This window comes from Numenius arquata, chromosome 8 (assembly GCF_964106895.1).
Source record: "Numenius arquata chromosome 8, bNumArq3.hap1.1, whole genome shotgun sequence".
NCBI lineage: Eukaryota > Metazoa > Chordata > Aves > Charadriiformes > Scolopacidae > Numenius > Numenius arquata.
This window is the reverse complement of record NC_133583.1, coordinates 30,524,226-30,542,091: the sequence shown is the minus strand read 5'-3', so window position 1 is coordinate 30,542,091 and position 17,866 is coordinate 30,524,226. Positions and strand designations below refer to the sequence as shown.

At 36.9% G+C, this 17,866-nt stretch overlaps 1 protein-coding gene across 2 annotated transcripts in view; it reads right to left on the bottom strand.

Annotated features, from left to right (window-relative positions):
- The window catches only part of RABGAP1L (RAB GTPase activating protein 1 like), a 257,373-nt gene that overhangs the window by 198,635 nt on the left and 40,872 nt on the right, over nt 1-17,866 (bottom strand). For both annotated transcript variants that reach the window (XM_074152248.1, XM_074152246.1), the window contains 2 exons: nt 16,568-16,715; nt 1,790-1,883 (listed from right to left, as the gene is read on the bottom strand). In XM_074152248.1, the coding sequence (XP_074008349.1) occupies nt 1,790-1,883; nt 16,568-16,715 (242 nt within the window). The remainder of the gene's footprint in view (nt 1-1,789; nt 1,884-16,567; nt 16,716-17,866) is intronic.

Genomic DNA, 17,866 nt, shown 5'->3' with positions numbered 1-17,866 from the left:
TTGAGACACTCCTAAAGAAAATGTTTGCTACTGCTAGTCTTCTAGCTGGTTGGGATCTCCCATTTCTCATCCCATTTTTAACTCATTTTAACTGAAGTGTTTTAACTACTAAATGATTGTCTGAGTTAAGTTTATAAGCTATGTGAGGACTTCAAAACAGTTTACTCCAAAAGTCTTAAATGCTTTTTGTCTCATTGAATAGGATACTTGAGTAACTTGTAGAACTAGCTGGTTATGTGAAACTTAAAAGAATGAGCTGTGGGCAGTTCTTTACTTCAGCAGGCTGGACAGGAGCCTAGGTATTTCTCAATGGCAAAAGTTAAAACTAAAAGCACCAATTGATAGATGAATTTAAAAAAAAATGTTAAAAAATTAGCATCTTCCAATGCAAATGCAATGCAGATTGAAACAAACCTGCCACACAGTTCTTTAAGGACTCAAGATGGCCTGCCTCATTGGCCTTGGGGTGCCAGATATAAAATTGCAAACAATTTATTAACACTCTCTTGGTATGTCCTTTAGAACAGGCTTTGGAAAGTTCTAAACAGCTCCAGAGCGCATCTGTTTACGGCCTTTTCAAGTGAGAAAAACCACTCATCTATAGGGATCAACTGACTTCCACACTTTTCCTCAGTATTTTCTTAATCATTCACAGGGTCCATAGTCACCATATTTGTACAATCATTCCATTAAAGATTTGTGATCTTTCATTAAGGCCAGAAGCTTCGATGACAAAATAGTTAAAAACAAGCAGGAGGGAAGGGTTCTGCAAGGAAGGGTCCCATTAAGCTCAATAAAATCTTGTGATGTCTCCTTTAGTAACCTCTGCATGAGATCTCCATTAAAGATCAGGTCAGGAGCAAAAGGCTGTGGTTCTCCAAAGCTACGAAGTAGCCAAGTAAAGGAGAGAATTGCCCAAATAGATCCTTAAAATGCTTTTCAGCTCTCTTTTTGGAGTTAGGAAAAGGAACCTTTGCCAATTCCAGATTAAGGGCCTCTGATTATTGTTGTCTCGGGCAGCAGGAGCTATTACTTACAAAGGGAAAAGCAAATAAGTGGTTCTGGCATTTGCTAATAGTATAAGGTCTCTCAGAGGCAGCAAATACACAGACTTTTTCCTCTCTTGGCAAAGTATATGCTGCTACTGAAGTACTTAATTAAACCACAGAAATAACACTGTTGAGAACACACTCTAGGCTTACAAATACTCTTCATTTTACTCTCCAACAGAAACAGTTTCAGTGAGGATAACAGTCTTTCTAGAATTCCTTTTCAAGTGCTTACATACAGCACATTAAAAAAAAGGGGAAAAAAAAGAGAGCTTCTAAACCAATCAATTAAATGTACATCAGCTAGCACAAATGGCTTTGATAGGACAGACTGGAGTTGCTCTGTCTTTTCTAAGTGCACTAAGAGGCACTGAGTTTCATAAAACCTTAACATCCAGCCCCAAGGACCAAAGGTGGCCAGAAAGTTGTGCATCTGAAGAGTGACACGTGCAGTGTGAGCATACATGGACATATTCTCAAACACTGAACAAAATAAGACTTTGTCAGACGCTGTGGAGACACGTCAAATAACTGCAAGTTAAAATAAAGAGGATTTACCAGCCCCTTTTAAACTAGGTTTAAAAAAAAAAACAAACCAACACACTTCAATGTGGCTTGCATTTTAGTTTTTAAACCGTGTAAGCTAGAGAATTTAAAACGTCCTGCTCAAGAGCATATAGTCTCATAAAACAAAGAAAAGGTTACTATTTAAAATCTAAATTTAAGAAATGAAGCATTACCATCTGCCCAGTAATTCTCCCCAGGAATACAAAATCTTCTCAGGACAATCCTTTGACACATCACCAGTGCCACTGGAGAGTTCATTATCACTCTCTGCAAAAAAAAAAAAAAAAAAAAAAAAAGAGAGAGAGAAAAAAAAGAAAAGAAAAAAGAAAAAAAAAAAGACAAACAAGAAAACAAAAGCATGCACAGATTTACCAAAGAGAACAGACATTAGAGATGCATACATATAGGTCTCAGACAAATTCTTCTCACATACCAGTTTTAAAACTGCAAAAAGGCATAGAAAGTGTTAGTGGAACCGTAAAGAAATTTTAGCAGACTTGACAAAACAGGTGCATTAATAAAGTTTCCATAAAGTTTAAGAAAACAAGACTAGGCAATAATTCACAGCTCTTTTACAGGAAAAGGGGCTGGGACCTAGAAAAGCATTATGTGAGAAACTACCCATTTAATGAAATTTCACAATGCAGTATTATCTAAAAGTCGCATCCACTCCAGACTTCACACAAGAGAACTCTCTTTTAAAACACAGTAGATAACACTACTTCATTACACTGCATCCCTTACATGCCATTCTGCTCTCGTGTGGTACTCTGATCTCAAGAATCATACTCAGAGCCATAAAATAATTCGGTTTTTTTATGAAACGAGGTCATGGATGAGCAGTAGAAACACCACTATGACATTAGAAGTCATATTGCATGAAACAGAAAAGAATGCTTCAAAAGGAAAAGAAACCTTGTAACTATTAAAAATAAATCACTTATGGAGGGTATATGTCATTACACGACTAATACACAAAACCAGAAGGGATGATGTGAGCCAGAGATGCTGTGCTCAAATAACCATCCAACCCAAGTAACCATTCAATTTACAAGTGTCTTACGGGTCTTTGCAGCTGTCCACAGTAAGTTGGTAAGTCTAACTCTTTAGAGTAGCTCCTCACGTGAACGTGGTTTTGCAGTTATTTGGACTTCTACAAGTTTTATCTGAATAAAATACTGCTAAAAATTAAACACGAGTACAATTTCAACACCACCAAACACTGACAGGGCTCCAGTTTCTCAGCATCTTTCCTACAAAACACCACAACGGCCCCATTATCCTCAGAGGCCTCTGAAGCTATGGACAGTTTAGATGTTAGAGGGTCTCCAAGGTCGCTCCTTTCTATGAGCTGGACCGTCTCAAGAAGCTAAAATAAAACAAAAAAGGAGGACTAAAGCTACATCTGCTCCCAAAATCCTTTCGATCCCTTAGATATTCTCTTCAACACAGCTAAATCACATCCAGTTGCTGACCTAGCGTCTTTAGTTCCTCAGGTACATTAAACACTTCACCTCCAATTTTATGTACACAACAGTAGTAGTTAAGCTAGAGGAGGATCTTCAATACTTGTACAATTATCCTCTTAAGTCTTCATCCTTGTCATTCTCACTTCAATTATACGTTCCTAATTTATAGTCTCAGCAATTGTCAAATACAAGTCATCACTAAAAATATCATCAGTGCTTGAATTTGACAATGAACTGAGGACAAAGACAGCATATACTGTATTTCAAGGACAACTAACAGCAAAAATGTTGTCCTAAGAGAGAAGCGTATCAGAAATCTCTTTGTACTTCAAATTGAACATTAGATTAGAGAAACCCTTTAGCTTGGAACTTGTTTGTACAGCTTTACAGGCCCCAAAGTATAAGACCAACCTGCATTTAAATACTTCCTCTCAGAATTTAAAAAAAAAAAACAAAAAAAAAAAAAAAAAAAAAAACAAAAAACAAAACACCCTGAAAGAAAACCAAACCCACCCACACTCATCTCATCATACATCTACAGGAAACATGGTTTTAAGGTTTCCCAATCTTGTGCATGCATTCACTAGATCTAAAGATGGAAATATGAAGATCCAAAAACCCCAAATGTATCATTTTAACTAAAATTTGATATCAGTATAAAAAGTTTCATAGTAACCAAAGAAACCCATTAACTTCCAGTGGAAGAAGTCTATTTGAAGAATCAACTTTCCTTTCATTTTAAAACTACCAAAAATGTTGTAAAGGCAAATCTCCCAGCTTACCACCTAGACTTTGTAATATTTTTTAAAAAGTTAAAGCAATTAAACGCATTCTTTAAATTCTCTCCTCTCCCGATTTGCCTAACTGGATTCAAAGAGATCAATTACAAATGCAGCCCTTATGCTTCCCATGGAAACAAGGAAAAAAACATTTGAGGAAACCTTCTCGAGTACATTGGCCATTCAGAGACACGAGGTACATGTTAATGATAGTGGCACATATTAAGAATCTCAAGAAACCTGGCTTACACCAGAAGTTTATTGTAAACCACAATTTCAGAGAGGTTTCACACATTCTACGTTAAAGGAAGACAATTTGGCACAAAATTCTGAAAGGAGAGATTTGAATTACTTTGGAGAGACTGAAGAACTACAGTGCATCTCTATAAGAGCTACTGCTGAAAATATACACAAACAAATCTTGCAGTCTGGAACAAAATCTGATTAATAAAATCCCCAACTGGTCCAAAACGTTTAAAAGTGAAGCTACACTGAATACTTTCAGGAAAAAAGCACACCAGTTGTTACCTGATCCAAACCTGAGCTTGGATGCCAAGGAATCCTAAACATCAGACAAAAGAAACAAACCCCTTTCTTTTCTCACTACACTGGTATTCTATGCAAAATTCTTCAAAGTTCTTAAGGAGATCAGTGTTACATAGCATACATATTCCAGCAAGATATATCACAAAGCTACAGTGCTTCATCCCTGAAAATTGTTTCATCTGGAAGGCTTAACACTATTTTGAATGTATTATTCAGTTATATGTCAGAAAATCACAGGCCTTAATTAGAAATGCCATATGCTCCCTTTCAAAAGATGCTAACGTCAAACTTCAAAATAGAAAAGGGCAAAGGATAGAGAATAAACAGCTTTAAAAATCTCTACTTTGTTTCCACTCTAAAGACTATTTACATATTCTAACCTGTGCAAGCACTTAGGTATAAATTAAGGAGAAAAAAAAAAAAAGGCTTTGGGAGGGATATTCAACTGTAGATGTTCTTCTCTGAGGTGTACTTGTATTCATTTTTCTCCACATTCCATAGCATCTATAAACCAGCAGCATTAACCAGAGCATGATTTTTATCCACCCTTATTCTGCTGGGAATGCCACAGTTCCCTTCCTCTAAATGCATTCTATACTTCTCCCTTGCTCCTTTATTTGCCCCTGACCTCTCAGAGCCACTCAACTGGACAATAAAGCTTATGCCTCATCACAATGAGAGAAGGATAAGAGATGTCTCAAGGGAGCAAACCTGAGGGGCTGGGTTGTAAACGTGCGTACACACAAATAGCCCGTAAGAATACTGAGAGAATACAGTAAGTCTCAGGATTTTTGGTTGGTTGGTTTACATTGCAATGAAATTCACAAAATTCACCTCCCCCCCCAAAAAAAACACTTTGTGGATGCCTCATGAACCAGTTCTCTAAATTCAGAGTCTCTGTTTAAATCAAGCCTGAAGGATCGCACTTCCACAGTGAGCATCGCTCTGCATGACATCAGCATAGAATCACAGAATTCCTTGGGCTGGAAGAGACCTCTGGAGATCATCTAGTCCAACCTCCTACTCCAAGCAGCTCCAGCTAGATCAGGTCACTCAGGGACCTGAGCGGGAGGGTAGTCTTGCACACCTTCAAGAAAGGAGATTGTCGAATCTCTCCAGACAACCTGTTCCACTACTTAACAATGCCCATGGCTTACAAACAAACAAACCCACTAAAAACATCCTTTTTATCTAAACACAATTTCCAAGGTTCCAAAGTGTGTTTGCTGCCTCTCAACCTGTTGTTACGCACCTCTGAGAGGAGTCTGGCTCCATCTCCAAGTCCTCTGATATAATAGCAGTTGTAGAGAGCAGTAAGATTCTCCTCTGCGTTTTCTTCTCCAGCCTGAATCAAACCTAGGTCCCTTAACCCCTCATTGTACATCATGTGCTACTGCCATCTCACCAGCTCAGTGGCCTCCACCGGACTTGCTCCAGCGTGTCAATGTCTGCCTTGTATTGGAGAGTCCAAAACTGGACACCTCCAGTACTCCAAACACAGTCTCACAGACGCTGAAGAGAAGGGATGGATCACTTCCCAGCACCTGCTGCTTGGACTCCTGCTAATAGAGCCCAGGGTGTGCTTGGCCTTCTTTGCTGTGAGGGTACGCTGCTGACTCAGTTTCAACTTTGCCTGCATTCAACAACGTCTTCAGGTACTTTTCCACAAAAGTTGCTTTTTATCTGGTTAGTGTCCAGGCTGTCTTGTCACACGGGGTTATTCTGTTGCTGATACAGGATTTTGCACTTGCCTTTGTTGAACTTCATGAGGTTCCTGCCAGTGCCTTCCTCCAGCTTGTCCAGGTCCCTTTGAGTAGGAGTCCTGCCCTGCACCATTATTCACCACTCCCCCCAATTTGCTGTTGTCCACAAACCTCCTGAGGATGCACTCAGTTCCATCACACAGATGATTAATAAAGACATTAGCACTGATCCCAATACTGATCCCTGAAAGATACCACTACTTACTCGCTGCCAGATGGACTTTGCACCATTGCTTGATTCTTTCATCCCAGCAGCCCAGCCAACCTTCCAATCACATTATTTTTCACTTATCCAGTCCCTATGTCATTGATTTAATGATAAGGACACTATGGGACAGAGTGTTGGAGTCCTTGCTAAAATCAAGGTGTACAGCATCCACTGTCCATCCCTTGTCAACAGCACTGGTCACCTTGTCACAGAAAGTAATGAGGTTATTCACAATTACTTGCCCTTCATAAATCCATGTTGGCTTTTCCAATGGCCTTGTTTGTCCTTCACGTGCTTAGAAACTACTTTTGGGAGTATTTGCTCCGTAACCAGTCCCATGGACTGAGGTTAGACTGACCTGGAACTTCCTTCTGGCCCAATGACATTTGCTTTTCTTCTTTTGGACATTTTCCATTTGCATGAGATTAATATGGAAGTGTGTACCGGTATCACTCAGGCTGGGGGAGAATCTCGGGATGGTAAGATTTGGCATATAGTCTGTTTTTGTTAGTATACCTATAGACAAACATAAACATGTATAAAAAGTGGACTCCCAAAAATCTGTAGGGACACACAAGAACAAACTAAAAAAAGAATCTAACTAAAAAGAAGATTGGCAGCCTATTGGATATACATAATTTTGTGCTTGCTCCATTTAGAAACACTCATTACTTCAATTATTTATTATTTGAGCAGACTCTTCCGAATAGGGCACAGAGAGTTGTATTTTAAGTGGTCCAGCACTAACATTTATTATGTAACAATACTCTATTGACTAGGTTCAATTACAACTCCCCCCCCCTCCCCCGTCCCTTAAAAAAAAACAGACTGCAACTTGCAGAAGTATCACTGTTGGTACAAAAGTCCTCTTGGCACTTTAGTAGCACCTTTAGCAAAATAAACTATGGTTTATTATTCTTGGTAACCAATAATTTGGAAAATGCTCCCGAAGTGGCCCATCTTCCACATAGCAGAGGCACCTGTTTGCATTTAGTTTGCATAATAGCCCAAAAGACTGTTTTTAGTGGAAAATAAATAAACTTTCAGAATTACAACAATTTCCTTGATATGAAATGGCAACAAGGTTGTTTTGGGTTGGGCAACACACATTTGGGGTTCTTGTTTGGTTTTTATAATAAGCTATTTGTAACTGATGAAGTACCACAGAAGACCACCCTATGCAGCAAAATGGCTGTACACATGAAAGGCTTTGACTATCTCTCACGATAGCAAGAGTGATTAAGACGAGCCTTATGAGACAGCTCCACTAGGTTATCCAAGGTCTTACTTTTTAACTTGACTAAAGAGAACACAGGTCTTGATCATATAGTTCCCTGCAGATATTCGTCTAACCCAACGCTGCAAACCTCCAGTTACCTCCCTAAGCAGTTCACTCCAAGGACTTCATTACTCTTACTCTATGAACTATACCTCTGCTTTCAAACCTAATTCTTTCTACCTGCAATTTATGCCAATTACCTTTTTCTCCTAAACAATTTCAGCACATCTCACTTCCAAAAAAAAAAAATCTTTTTTTTTTTTTCTCAAAGGACACGTTCTCCAGACTTCCACTTGTTTCCGATATTTTCCTCCTGTATTTTTTTCTTAATGAGAGGTGTTCAAACAAAATACTGAGGCAGCAAGTTCAAAACAGAAGAATTATGCACACGGTAACTTTTTATTAGATGCAAATACCCCACAGAAAAAAAACATACACACAGAAACACAAAATCTTGGCCTCTTCTTCCCCCTCAGTTATTTTGGTAGTGCAAGGCTTTTGAGCCCACAAGCACGGAACATGGAGCGCCCTTAGAGGGTAACTCTAGTATTCACAGCAGCTCTGACAATTTGTGGAAAGACTGTAACAAAATACTGTGAGAAACCAACTCAGAAAAAAGTCAAATAGCACAGATGTTCCTCTCTGATCAGGTGCTTAACAGACTCTTTCGAACAAAAGTAATCAGCTGCGTTTATTGGTATTTTCCATTTTGGGCTTGAGGAAATAGATTCTGTTTAAGAACTCTTACGTCAACAACAACTGTGGTATTAAATACACTTGAATGTTTTTAATCTTCCTGTTTTTACAGTGAAAGAGCATTTTGGTTTTTTGTTTGGGGCTGGTTGGTTGGGTTTTTTTTGAATGGGCTTTTTTTTGCACCTTTCTTCAAAAGTTTTCCTTTACACAATACTCCCCTTATCCACATTTAACACTGATTATATAGGTACAGAGCTACTTTTCCAATAGATTTGGCTCCCTTTAAAGAAATCGACTAGATCGCTTGAAATATGACAATGCCTTAGAAGTCAAACTCATTTGTCAGTTAACAAAAAAAGGCAGAAAACTATACTGTCGTTTCAGAGAGTTCAAGCATAAAAGTAAATAAGTGAAGTACATCCTAAAATGAGTAGAAACGCACGAATATAGCAGATAAAAATCAACAGGTGGGATTTGAGTACTGATGTGAAGAAGAAAAAAGGATTTTTAATGAGTTTTAATTGAGAAGCTGTTACAAATGAAATAAAAGAGTAGGTGGAACAGAAAAATAATATAGTTGGAGCAGCCTGAAGGAGAAGGAAATCAGGTCATGAAGATAGGTGGGAACAGAATTTGAATACTTCAAAAATCAGAAGTTTGATTTTTATGTAGGAGAAGAACAAAAATGAAGGGGGAGCTGAAGTTGGCAGCATATTATCAGGGCAACAAGATATAGACGTTACTGACATGGAATCATTCCATACGTACTAGATAAAAGAAGATCGTGAGAAAGGCCGCAAAAAAAGCAAGTTTCCATTTATAAGGTAACAGGAAATTATAGAGCATGAACTACAGTTTTGCCAAGAAAGACAAGTGTGAAAAAAAGTTTAAGTCATAAAATTCATTCTAATATTAAATAAGGTAGATTTTCAGAAAGGTCCAACTTTTCGGTGCATTACAAAACATTTTGATGAAGACAAAAAGATTTCAAAATGCCTTCCAAATGATATATTTATGAAATTACAATCCTCAGTATATTTTCTAATTTAGAGGGAAGAGCAATAATCAGGAGCAGAAAAATATGGATTTATGAATATGAACAAAGAAGACTTGCAGTGAATTCTCCTCACAAGAGCCTTCTGTTTATATATAAGTTACATAATTAACTTGAAGAAAAATCAATTTGGCAGCTACTGAAGTACGTATAAAGAGAGTAAAAAAAAAAAAAAAAGATACCTGAACTCTTCACTAAAAGCCGGTAATAGAAAAAAATAGTATTTTTATTCTTATTCTTTTTTATGAATTATAAGATACACATTTTTCACTTAGAATCATTCAAGCAAAACCTAATGCTGTCAAATCTCAAAATTTTGATTACCTTGCAAACTTAATTAACTTCTCTATGTAACCAAAAATCTGGATCCCAAGAAAACCCTACATTTGATAAAACACTGAAAGAAGGTGGAAAATAATGGGATCGGATGATACCTGTCTTCCAGCCACTGCACACAATAATGGTTTTCACAGGTTATACAGAAGTTTGTGCAAAATCTCTCAAGGGAACCACACTTCTACTTTTAAGCAATCCTGTTGGTTGTGTGAACTGGCTAGCTAAGCCGACTTCTTTTTTTTCAATCAAAATTTCTGCATCTAAAAACATAACTTAGTTCTGTGCCATATAGTTTCTACTCAGGCCCTGCATTACTGTTATATTAAACAAGAATCATTTAAAAACAACAGCAGACCACAAAAACACGCCTTAACTGTTGCATCCAAATCTGAGTGTAGAAACATGTGCAAAGAGATGAGTCTACCCTCATGTACTGAACATACCAGTGTGCCACCGTGACATATCTAAATTTGATGTACAACTACCTAAAGCTGAATAAAACAGTGGAGAAAAACTATGACTTCAGTAGTTTTGCTCCCACACAGATGACAAAGCCAACTAAATGCTGCACAGTGGAGGTATTCTTGTAAATACAAACATCTTCCACATGTACTCTGCTGTTTGAAAGCTGACAGCTTTGAGAACACGCAAGAAAAATCAAATTTGTGATGCTGTCACAATTCTAAGGCAATGCAATTCTTTACTCCATATTAGTAATTTACAAATTTGTAGATTAGTATCTACTGCCATATTTGATAATATCAAATGCAAAACAAAAAATCAACATTATAAACACATAAAAATTATATATTGCCTAGCATTTACTTAAAGTGCCAAGGCAGTATTCAAAGCACTTTGAATATAAAATACTTAACAAAATAGTAGAGAGCTAATGACAAAAACTAAAAATACAAGAATCTCACTCTGAGGTTAATTATTAGTAAAAAGTAGGGGGGAACTGTTTGTTGAGAAAAGTCTTTTTCATCATCTTTATATAAAGGTGGTTAAATAAGGTATTCTTTAAAGTGATATGCAAAATCATACGGGCATAGTAGTGGCAGCTTGAGGCCACACAAAACCATGGCACTTATAACTGAAACCTGAGAAGATCCTCTAGCAATAGGAAGATCTCAATCTTAATAAGCCAAGAGGATTGCAAATCCTTTTTAAAATTACTTTCAAACTACCATACTGTTTATAGGCAGACAAGGAAGATAACCACTACCAAAATAAACCATCCGAAACATTCAAAATAATCTGCAATTGCTTCCAGACAAGATGCAAACAACAATTTATGCTAATTTATTACTGAAAAATGACTATTTTGCACCACAATCTGAAGTGATTTTATGTAAGCTAGAAAAAAAGGACTGAAATCAAAGAAACAGATTTCACCTATGTATCCAAGGAACTGAAAACTCCCTGAATTTGAAATAATTTTTTCCTATCATTCTGCAAGAATAAACCCAAGTTGTCAATGGATTTCCCTGGAGTATCAGGCCAGAATTATGGAACTGTATTTTGCCTTGAACTTCACAAAGTCAGCATGAGCTACAGATTTTATCAAAGAAAGAATCCCCACCTACAGTGTGTTCCCAGATGCAGCTTGCAGGAGTGTCTTGTGGATGCTGGAGAGGAAGAGGGGAATATAACAGCTCAGAGTAAGTTGCACTCATTTCTTGAGGGCCCAGCCTGCAAACCCAGCTTACACCTGAACTCCAACAGCAATCTGGGTTACAGGACAGGAAAGAACCTGAGCCCCAGGAGTCAGGTGGCCTTCCCTCTACTTCCATCTCCCTATTAACCTGCAACACAAACAACCTTAAAATTCTCCAGTTTTCCATTTCTTTTACAAGTCTGCAATTCCATTAAATACTTCTGTAACCCACAGAAGTGCTTCAAATTCAAAACATTTCAAATACTTGCCCTTTAACAGAAAGGCCATACTTGCATGAAAAAATTTAAATACAACTGTAACTATTAACAAGAACTGCCACTATTCAGGGCACATTGAAAAAAAATACAGCCATCTACACTCGGGTGGGTTTTTTATATACTAAGGAAGGGTTCATATTCTTTCTGGAAGCACAATAATAGCTGCAGAAGTCAACTGAGTGCATTTTTAATAACAAAAGTTAACTTGTAAGGCATGAAAATAATCCAATGCAAAAGAATGGATAGTGGAGTCCATAAAATGACATCAGGCTCATCAAGAATATTTTCATTTTGAAGCTATAGAACAGCATTCTTCGGAAGTACTTGTATTTTAAAACTCATCTCTTATGGAACTACAGCAAAGGGTTCTTGTCTGAAGATAGCCACTAGCCAAATGACCTCATGAATTTAGGATTTACAAAGTTTTAGTTAATTTTTATGGAGATAGCTGAAAGGCTCCAATACGGATTTAATTGATCTTGTTTAGGACTCACCAGCATTACTCTGTGTTGCATTAATATAACAAACAGTTGCTATGAATTACATAAAGCTATTTTTAATTTCGATAAAAATGCAGAGTTGACTATTTCCACACTATTAATGTCACTCTTCTCATTCACACAACTATCCTCATTGTAAACTTCTATTTTATCACAAAATACTCTCAATAGCTCTATTGACTCTTAAAACACCACCTCCTCTAATCCTTTGCTTTTTGAATCCTGACAACAGCCTCCACCCACCCACAACATTTGACAGTGTATCCTAATTTAGTTTGGCTGATCATTTCCGATCAGTTAGTATTGCCCACTCCTTATCTACTCTGCGCACCATCTTTTTGTGCTGTGCAATACATCACACTCAGATTTCTTTGAAGCTTTCAGGGTCCTCTATCCTTTCATTTCTATCTTCATTGTCAAATTTCACCATCTCCACACTGAATTTCCACACCTCTTCCCTTAATTTTCCTATTGTATAATACCTCTTTTTGTTCTGAGAGTTAAGACAGCTAGAGAGAACACAGAGAGAAAGTTCTACTCTCTGAAGTTTGTTATTTCTTCTCTTTTGCTGCCCTTTCTTACTTGTACAGCTTCCTACTTGTATATAATTTCTTCTTATTAAAGGCCAATAACTAAACACCAAAGACATTTCAAATAGGATTCTTCTTGGTTTAAGTGCACTGTTCATGGATCAGTATCCACTATGCTGTCAACTGCATTCCTGCTTAGTTCTCAGCTGTCAGAAAAGTAATATATAAACTATCAAGAAAACCATTGCTGCGGTAAATAAAAAACCCAAACAGAACTGCATTCCTGGAATTTATCTGAGAGTGCTTTAGAGGCAATCTAAAACTCATGCTCAGAAACTTCATTTTGAAGACTTGGTAGGCATGTTATCTTTTACCTATCATGAATTACCTGTTTCAGGATGCCTGCGAAACATGCCATATTTACTCGGCATGCAATTTATGGATTGGAACAAGAGCTAGTAACCAGACACTTGGTACCGCATAAAACTTCAGGAAAAAAAAGATCTTCCAAGTCAGTCACAATCAGTTTAAAGACTATTTTCTGTTTTTAAACAGAATTGCTCCCACTTACAGTGATCCTCAATCTTCTAACATTATTCTGATTCAAGAAGAAACTCAAATGGAGTTATCTAGAATTCTCCTGAAATGTTATATTATAGTTAAGGAAAAAAAAAAAATTAAAATATTAGAGCAAAAGGAAGGCCATCATTTCATGTATATAGTCTGAGCAAGAACTGCTGCTAAAAGAAGCCAACGTATTCTTCCCCTTCTCCTTTGTTACTTGTTTCTAGGACTACATTCTCCTTGCGAATGCTTCTGCTGGAAAGCAATTTTCTCCAATCTTTAGGTTTACACATGCAGCCAGCCACTTCATCCTGCCACACAAATGACACTACAATAAAAATGCTCTGTGCAGCTTTGTCTTTTTAAATAATGCAATATACAAACCACCACTTCCGTACACGTTCTCACTTATTCTTAATGCTCCAAAAAGGAAAAAGATTAGTTCAAACAATTGTGCTCTTCACCTTGTTACAAGGTTCTACTCAAAATTAAATATTAACAGTGTACTTTTCTGCTTATTGAAAAAAATAGATACTTAAATTGGTTTTATTTAAAACCTTTCCAGAAAGAGTAAGAATTTCCTCATTATGCATTTGACTCTCTTAAAATTATATTCTGAATTTAATAGAAAATTTCTTATCAAGCAGTATACATTCTAGGTTTTGACAAGAAATCATTAATATTAATTATATTTTAAAAATTATTATTGCCAAAGCAAGGAACCTTAGATGACTGGGTTGCCAGAAATATCTATTATAATATTAATAATTTAAAAAAAAGTGAGGTTGATCTGAAAGATCTCTAAGTAGCTATTGCCCAATCTTTGCAAAGATCTTAATATTTTTATATAGCTGTTCAGATGAAAAATAAAGCTAAAATGGGAAAAGAATATTAAAAGCTATGAATGTTATTTAGGGAATATATGATCTCAATTTTCTATATGCAGTTGCTGCGCATTTGAAAGAGACTATGCCTAACACTAGTACAGTAATTATTTTAAATCATTATTGGGGAGGGGGGGAATCATATTTGGCCTTTCATTAAAACAAAAAGAATGAAAATATTGAAAAAAAAATGCCTTTTTCTTATGAACATCTTTATTCATATACTCATGACATAAGACATCCCACTGAGCTGTGTGTATGCACACACACACACAGAGTACATAGAAATCAGGTAAACTGCAAATGAGGCATGCATTCTTACGGCATTATACAAATAAAACTGCAATGTGTAGTGCTTCTGAAGTAAATTAGGTAATATTCTCTGGGCATGTAGGATATATATGAGGATATAGCAAAAAAACCCACAAACCAACAACAGATAATAATCCTCAATATCTGTAATAGGAACACCAGCCTCTGACCTATGAAATAATAAAGTCCTTATAATGCACACCTGCCCTAGTCAGGTTGCAAGCAGAAAAAAACCCAACTATATGGCCAGGTAGCTACCATCCTTAATATTAAAAGAAAAAGCCTTCTTCCAAGGCTAAGACAAGACATTGTAAACTCAAGGGTTTTTTTTTTTCCATCATCATAATTAGTACCCTGAAAAGAAAAAGAAAGAAAAAGAATGAAGAGATTTATTTAGAACAACTGCAAATGACTCATTTAACCTGCATATCCACTAGGATAGATAACTTCTAGGCAGACAACTCTAAATGCAGTTTCCATGAGAACAGAGTCGCATCATGATATTTTTAATGTCTTCTCTTAGGAAGTAATCTACATTTAAAATATGGAAACTAGCATTAGGAAGCTAAACCAAAGTTTAACTTGGGTTCATACCCCAGTGGAACACTTTTACTCTATAAAAAAATAAAGCCATTCTATAATAGCACCAAGAGGATGATACCCACATTATTACTAATTGTGCTACATTCATCAAATTCTGGAACAGTACTTTACTCTTCCCAGTAAGAAGCGTATTAAAAAAAAAGTATTCAAGTAATTACTTAAACTCTATCCTATCAAACAAACTCCAGAAAACATTTTGACTATACAACTCAAACATCCAGCAAGGGAAAGAACACCCGCAGATGTTCAACTACACTACACTGAACCACAAGACCCAAAGGTCAAATCTGAAATAATTCTTGCTATGAACAGTCAAGCAACCACAAGTACCAATTAAATATAAAAGCTACTTTAGAGAAAATAATATTTTTACAATTCAGAAGTGGTACTTGATACAAAATAGGGAATAACAGTGATAGTCAATGGCCATCCCACTCCCTCCAGGAATCAGTAGAGGGTTTTCAATTCACCAAAGAGCACTTGGCCATGGGCTTTGTAAGCCTGGTGTCACCTGGGATACGTGGGCCTTTTTGTTTGTAACTGGAACAGAGTAACCATACCCATCTGCTCCTGACTCTGTTAATCAGAGGGTTCCGCTTTGCATTGCATAAACTAATATCCAGCTACTTACCTATAAGTAAGAATCAAGAAGGAATTTTTCTGCTGTAGTAAGTGAGACTTTTTATAGTATTGTCAGAACAGTGCCAGTAATCTGAAGAATAACTTCGTAAAATTATCACAAGTTCTAGTAGGTCAGATATCCAGATCAAAAATGGCACATAGAAAGCCTATTCTGAATGCTGTGGGCTAACCCTCAGAGACAAAGGGAGGACAGTAGGCCAAGGGCCTTCAAAAAACCAACCAACCAAACAGAAAACTAACAAAAAAAACCACCAGTGGGAAAGACACTGAGGTGCTGTAAGGGGGCAGGCAAATACACTTGGTTCATGAACAGCAGCAATCCCCAACGTGATCCCCAAGTGAACCAGCAGATATTTTGGTAAGCCCTAGTTATAAACGAGGGGAAAGGAATCACATGCTAAGCAGACAGTTTGGGGATGGGGGAATTCCCTGTATGAGTCCATTTGGGTTTTGGGGTTTTTTTTGCTTTCCTTTACAAATAAGCATTTAAAGCCCATTTCAGTGCTGTCCTTCAGCAGCACATTCAAGGCCAATGGCTTCTGATGAGAAGAAAATCCATCTAGAAAAGGTTTTCTATCTTGTAAGCTGAGCACAAGCACATCAGGAATACATTTTGAAGCACACAGAAACACGGACATGCGCTTTCTGCTGCTGCTACTGGAAGAACTCCAAATAATGGGTTGGTAAAAAGCCCATTACTAAAGAACTGCTGCTAGCAGAAAATCACGTGTGATAGTTTTGTCCAAAACCGTTGTATTTCTAATAGACACAAATAGGAAGAATTAAATGAGTACATTGACAGCAGAAATCTAATAGTACTGAGGGAACTGTAAGTGCTCATTTATTCTTACCTTCTTCTGCCTCATCCTCTTGGGATGATGACATAGGCCCTCCTCCACTTGTCGGGCTGACCAGTTCTTCCTCTCTTGCAGATTCTCTTTGTAGACTGACAACTTCATAAATTGCATCCCCAGCACTTGTGTGACTTTTCCCTTCAGACTAAAACAAAATATGGGTATGTCTTAGGTCCCCACTGTTGACAAATACAGTTCTAATAGTATGCCAAAACCAACCCCAAACACACAAACAAATCTCATATGAAGGCTAAACAACAGTTTGGGCAAGACCCCCTCAGATTTCTTTGCAATGGCACACGCAGACTGGCAGTAATCGACAGCTCTATTTAAGTTTTATAGGTAGAAACTATAAATAAAAGTGCATTGTTTCCAAAGTTGCCTCTTAACCATTTTAAGTATTGTTCAGAACAATGATAAAAAAATCTTTCCAATTTAAATAGCTAAATGAGATGAGGTCAAAGACAAAACACAGCAAAAGAGAAGAGGAGAGAACAAACAGGAAAAATACTGGAGTAACTGACATCACAGAAATCGAATGGGAGGGGTGTAATGGTAAGAGTTTTTAGTAGATGAAGACAAGACTAAAGAAGAAACAAAACCTCATGCTTTTGGAAAGCCGTAAATTATTAAAAGCTCCTTGTATTGTTTTACTCATTAGAAAAACAGAAAAAGTCATCTTCTTTCCAGTGAGTGTAATATACTCCTTTCAATGGGGAAATATGTCTGCCTGTGCACACGTGTACAAATCATGAATATCTGCAACCGAAGTTAAATTAACTTGGATATTTGAGTGTGGTATCTGTAACTATATATATTTGAGGTCAGAATATTTTCAGCGGAAATAATTTTGTTCTGTAAAAGCAGTTTTTCTTCCAAATCTATCTCTTTAGGAATTTGATAACTTTCAAGGCAAACTACCTCAAAGGTTGGGGGGCAGGGGGAAGTTGTTTGGTTTCTTTTTACTTCAAGTTTGAAAAGTTCAGAGTTTAATCTAAGTCTTTCACGTTCAGTGGACATTCACGTGAAAAAAGAAGTTACCTATACTTTAAGCACTGGATACAAGGTTGCAAGATTTAAAATAAAAGGAGTATTAATTTCTCCTCCGACTTACAGTTCTGAACACAGTTATTATTCAGTGACGTGCAATGATTAATATATTTGCAGAGAATTGTATGAAACTGCAAACTAATGATTGTATTAAATGAACCAGCCCAAAATGTTGTGCCGTTTAGTTCTCTGTGCATCTTGCATAATCAGTTAAAATTAGGTAATTTCTTGAACATATTAAAAAAC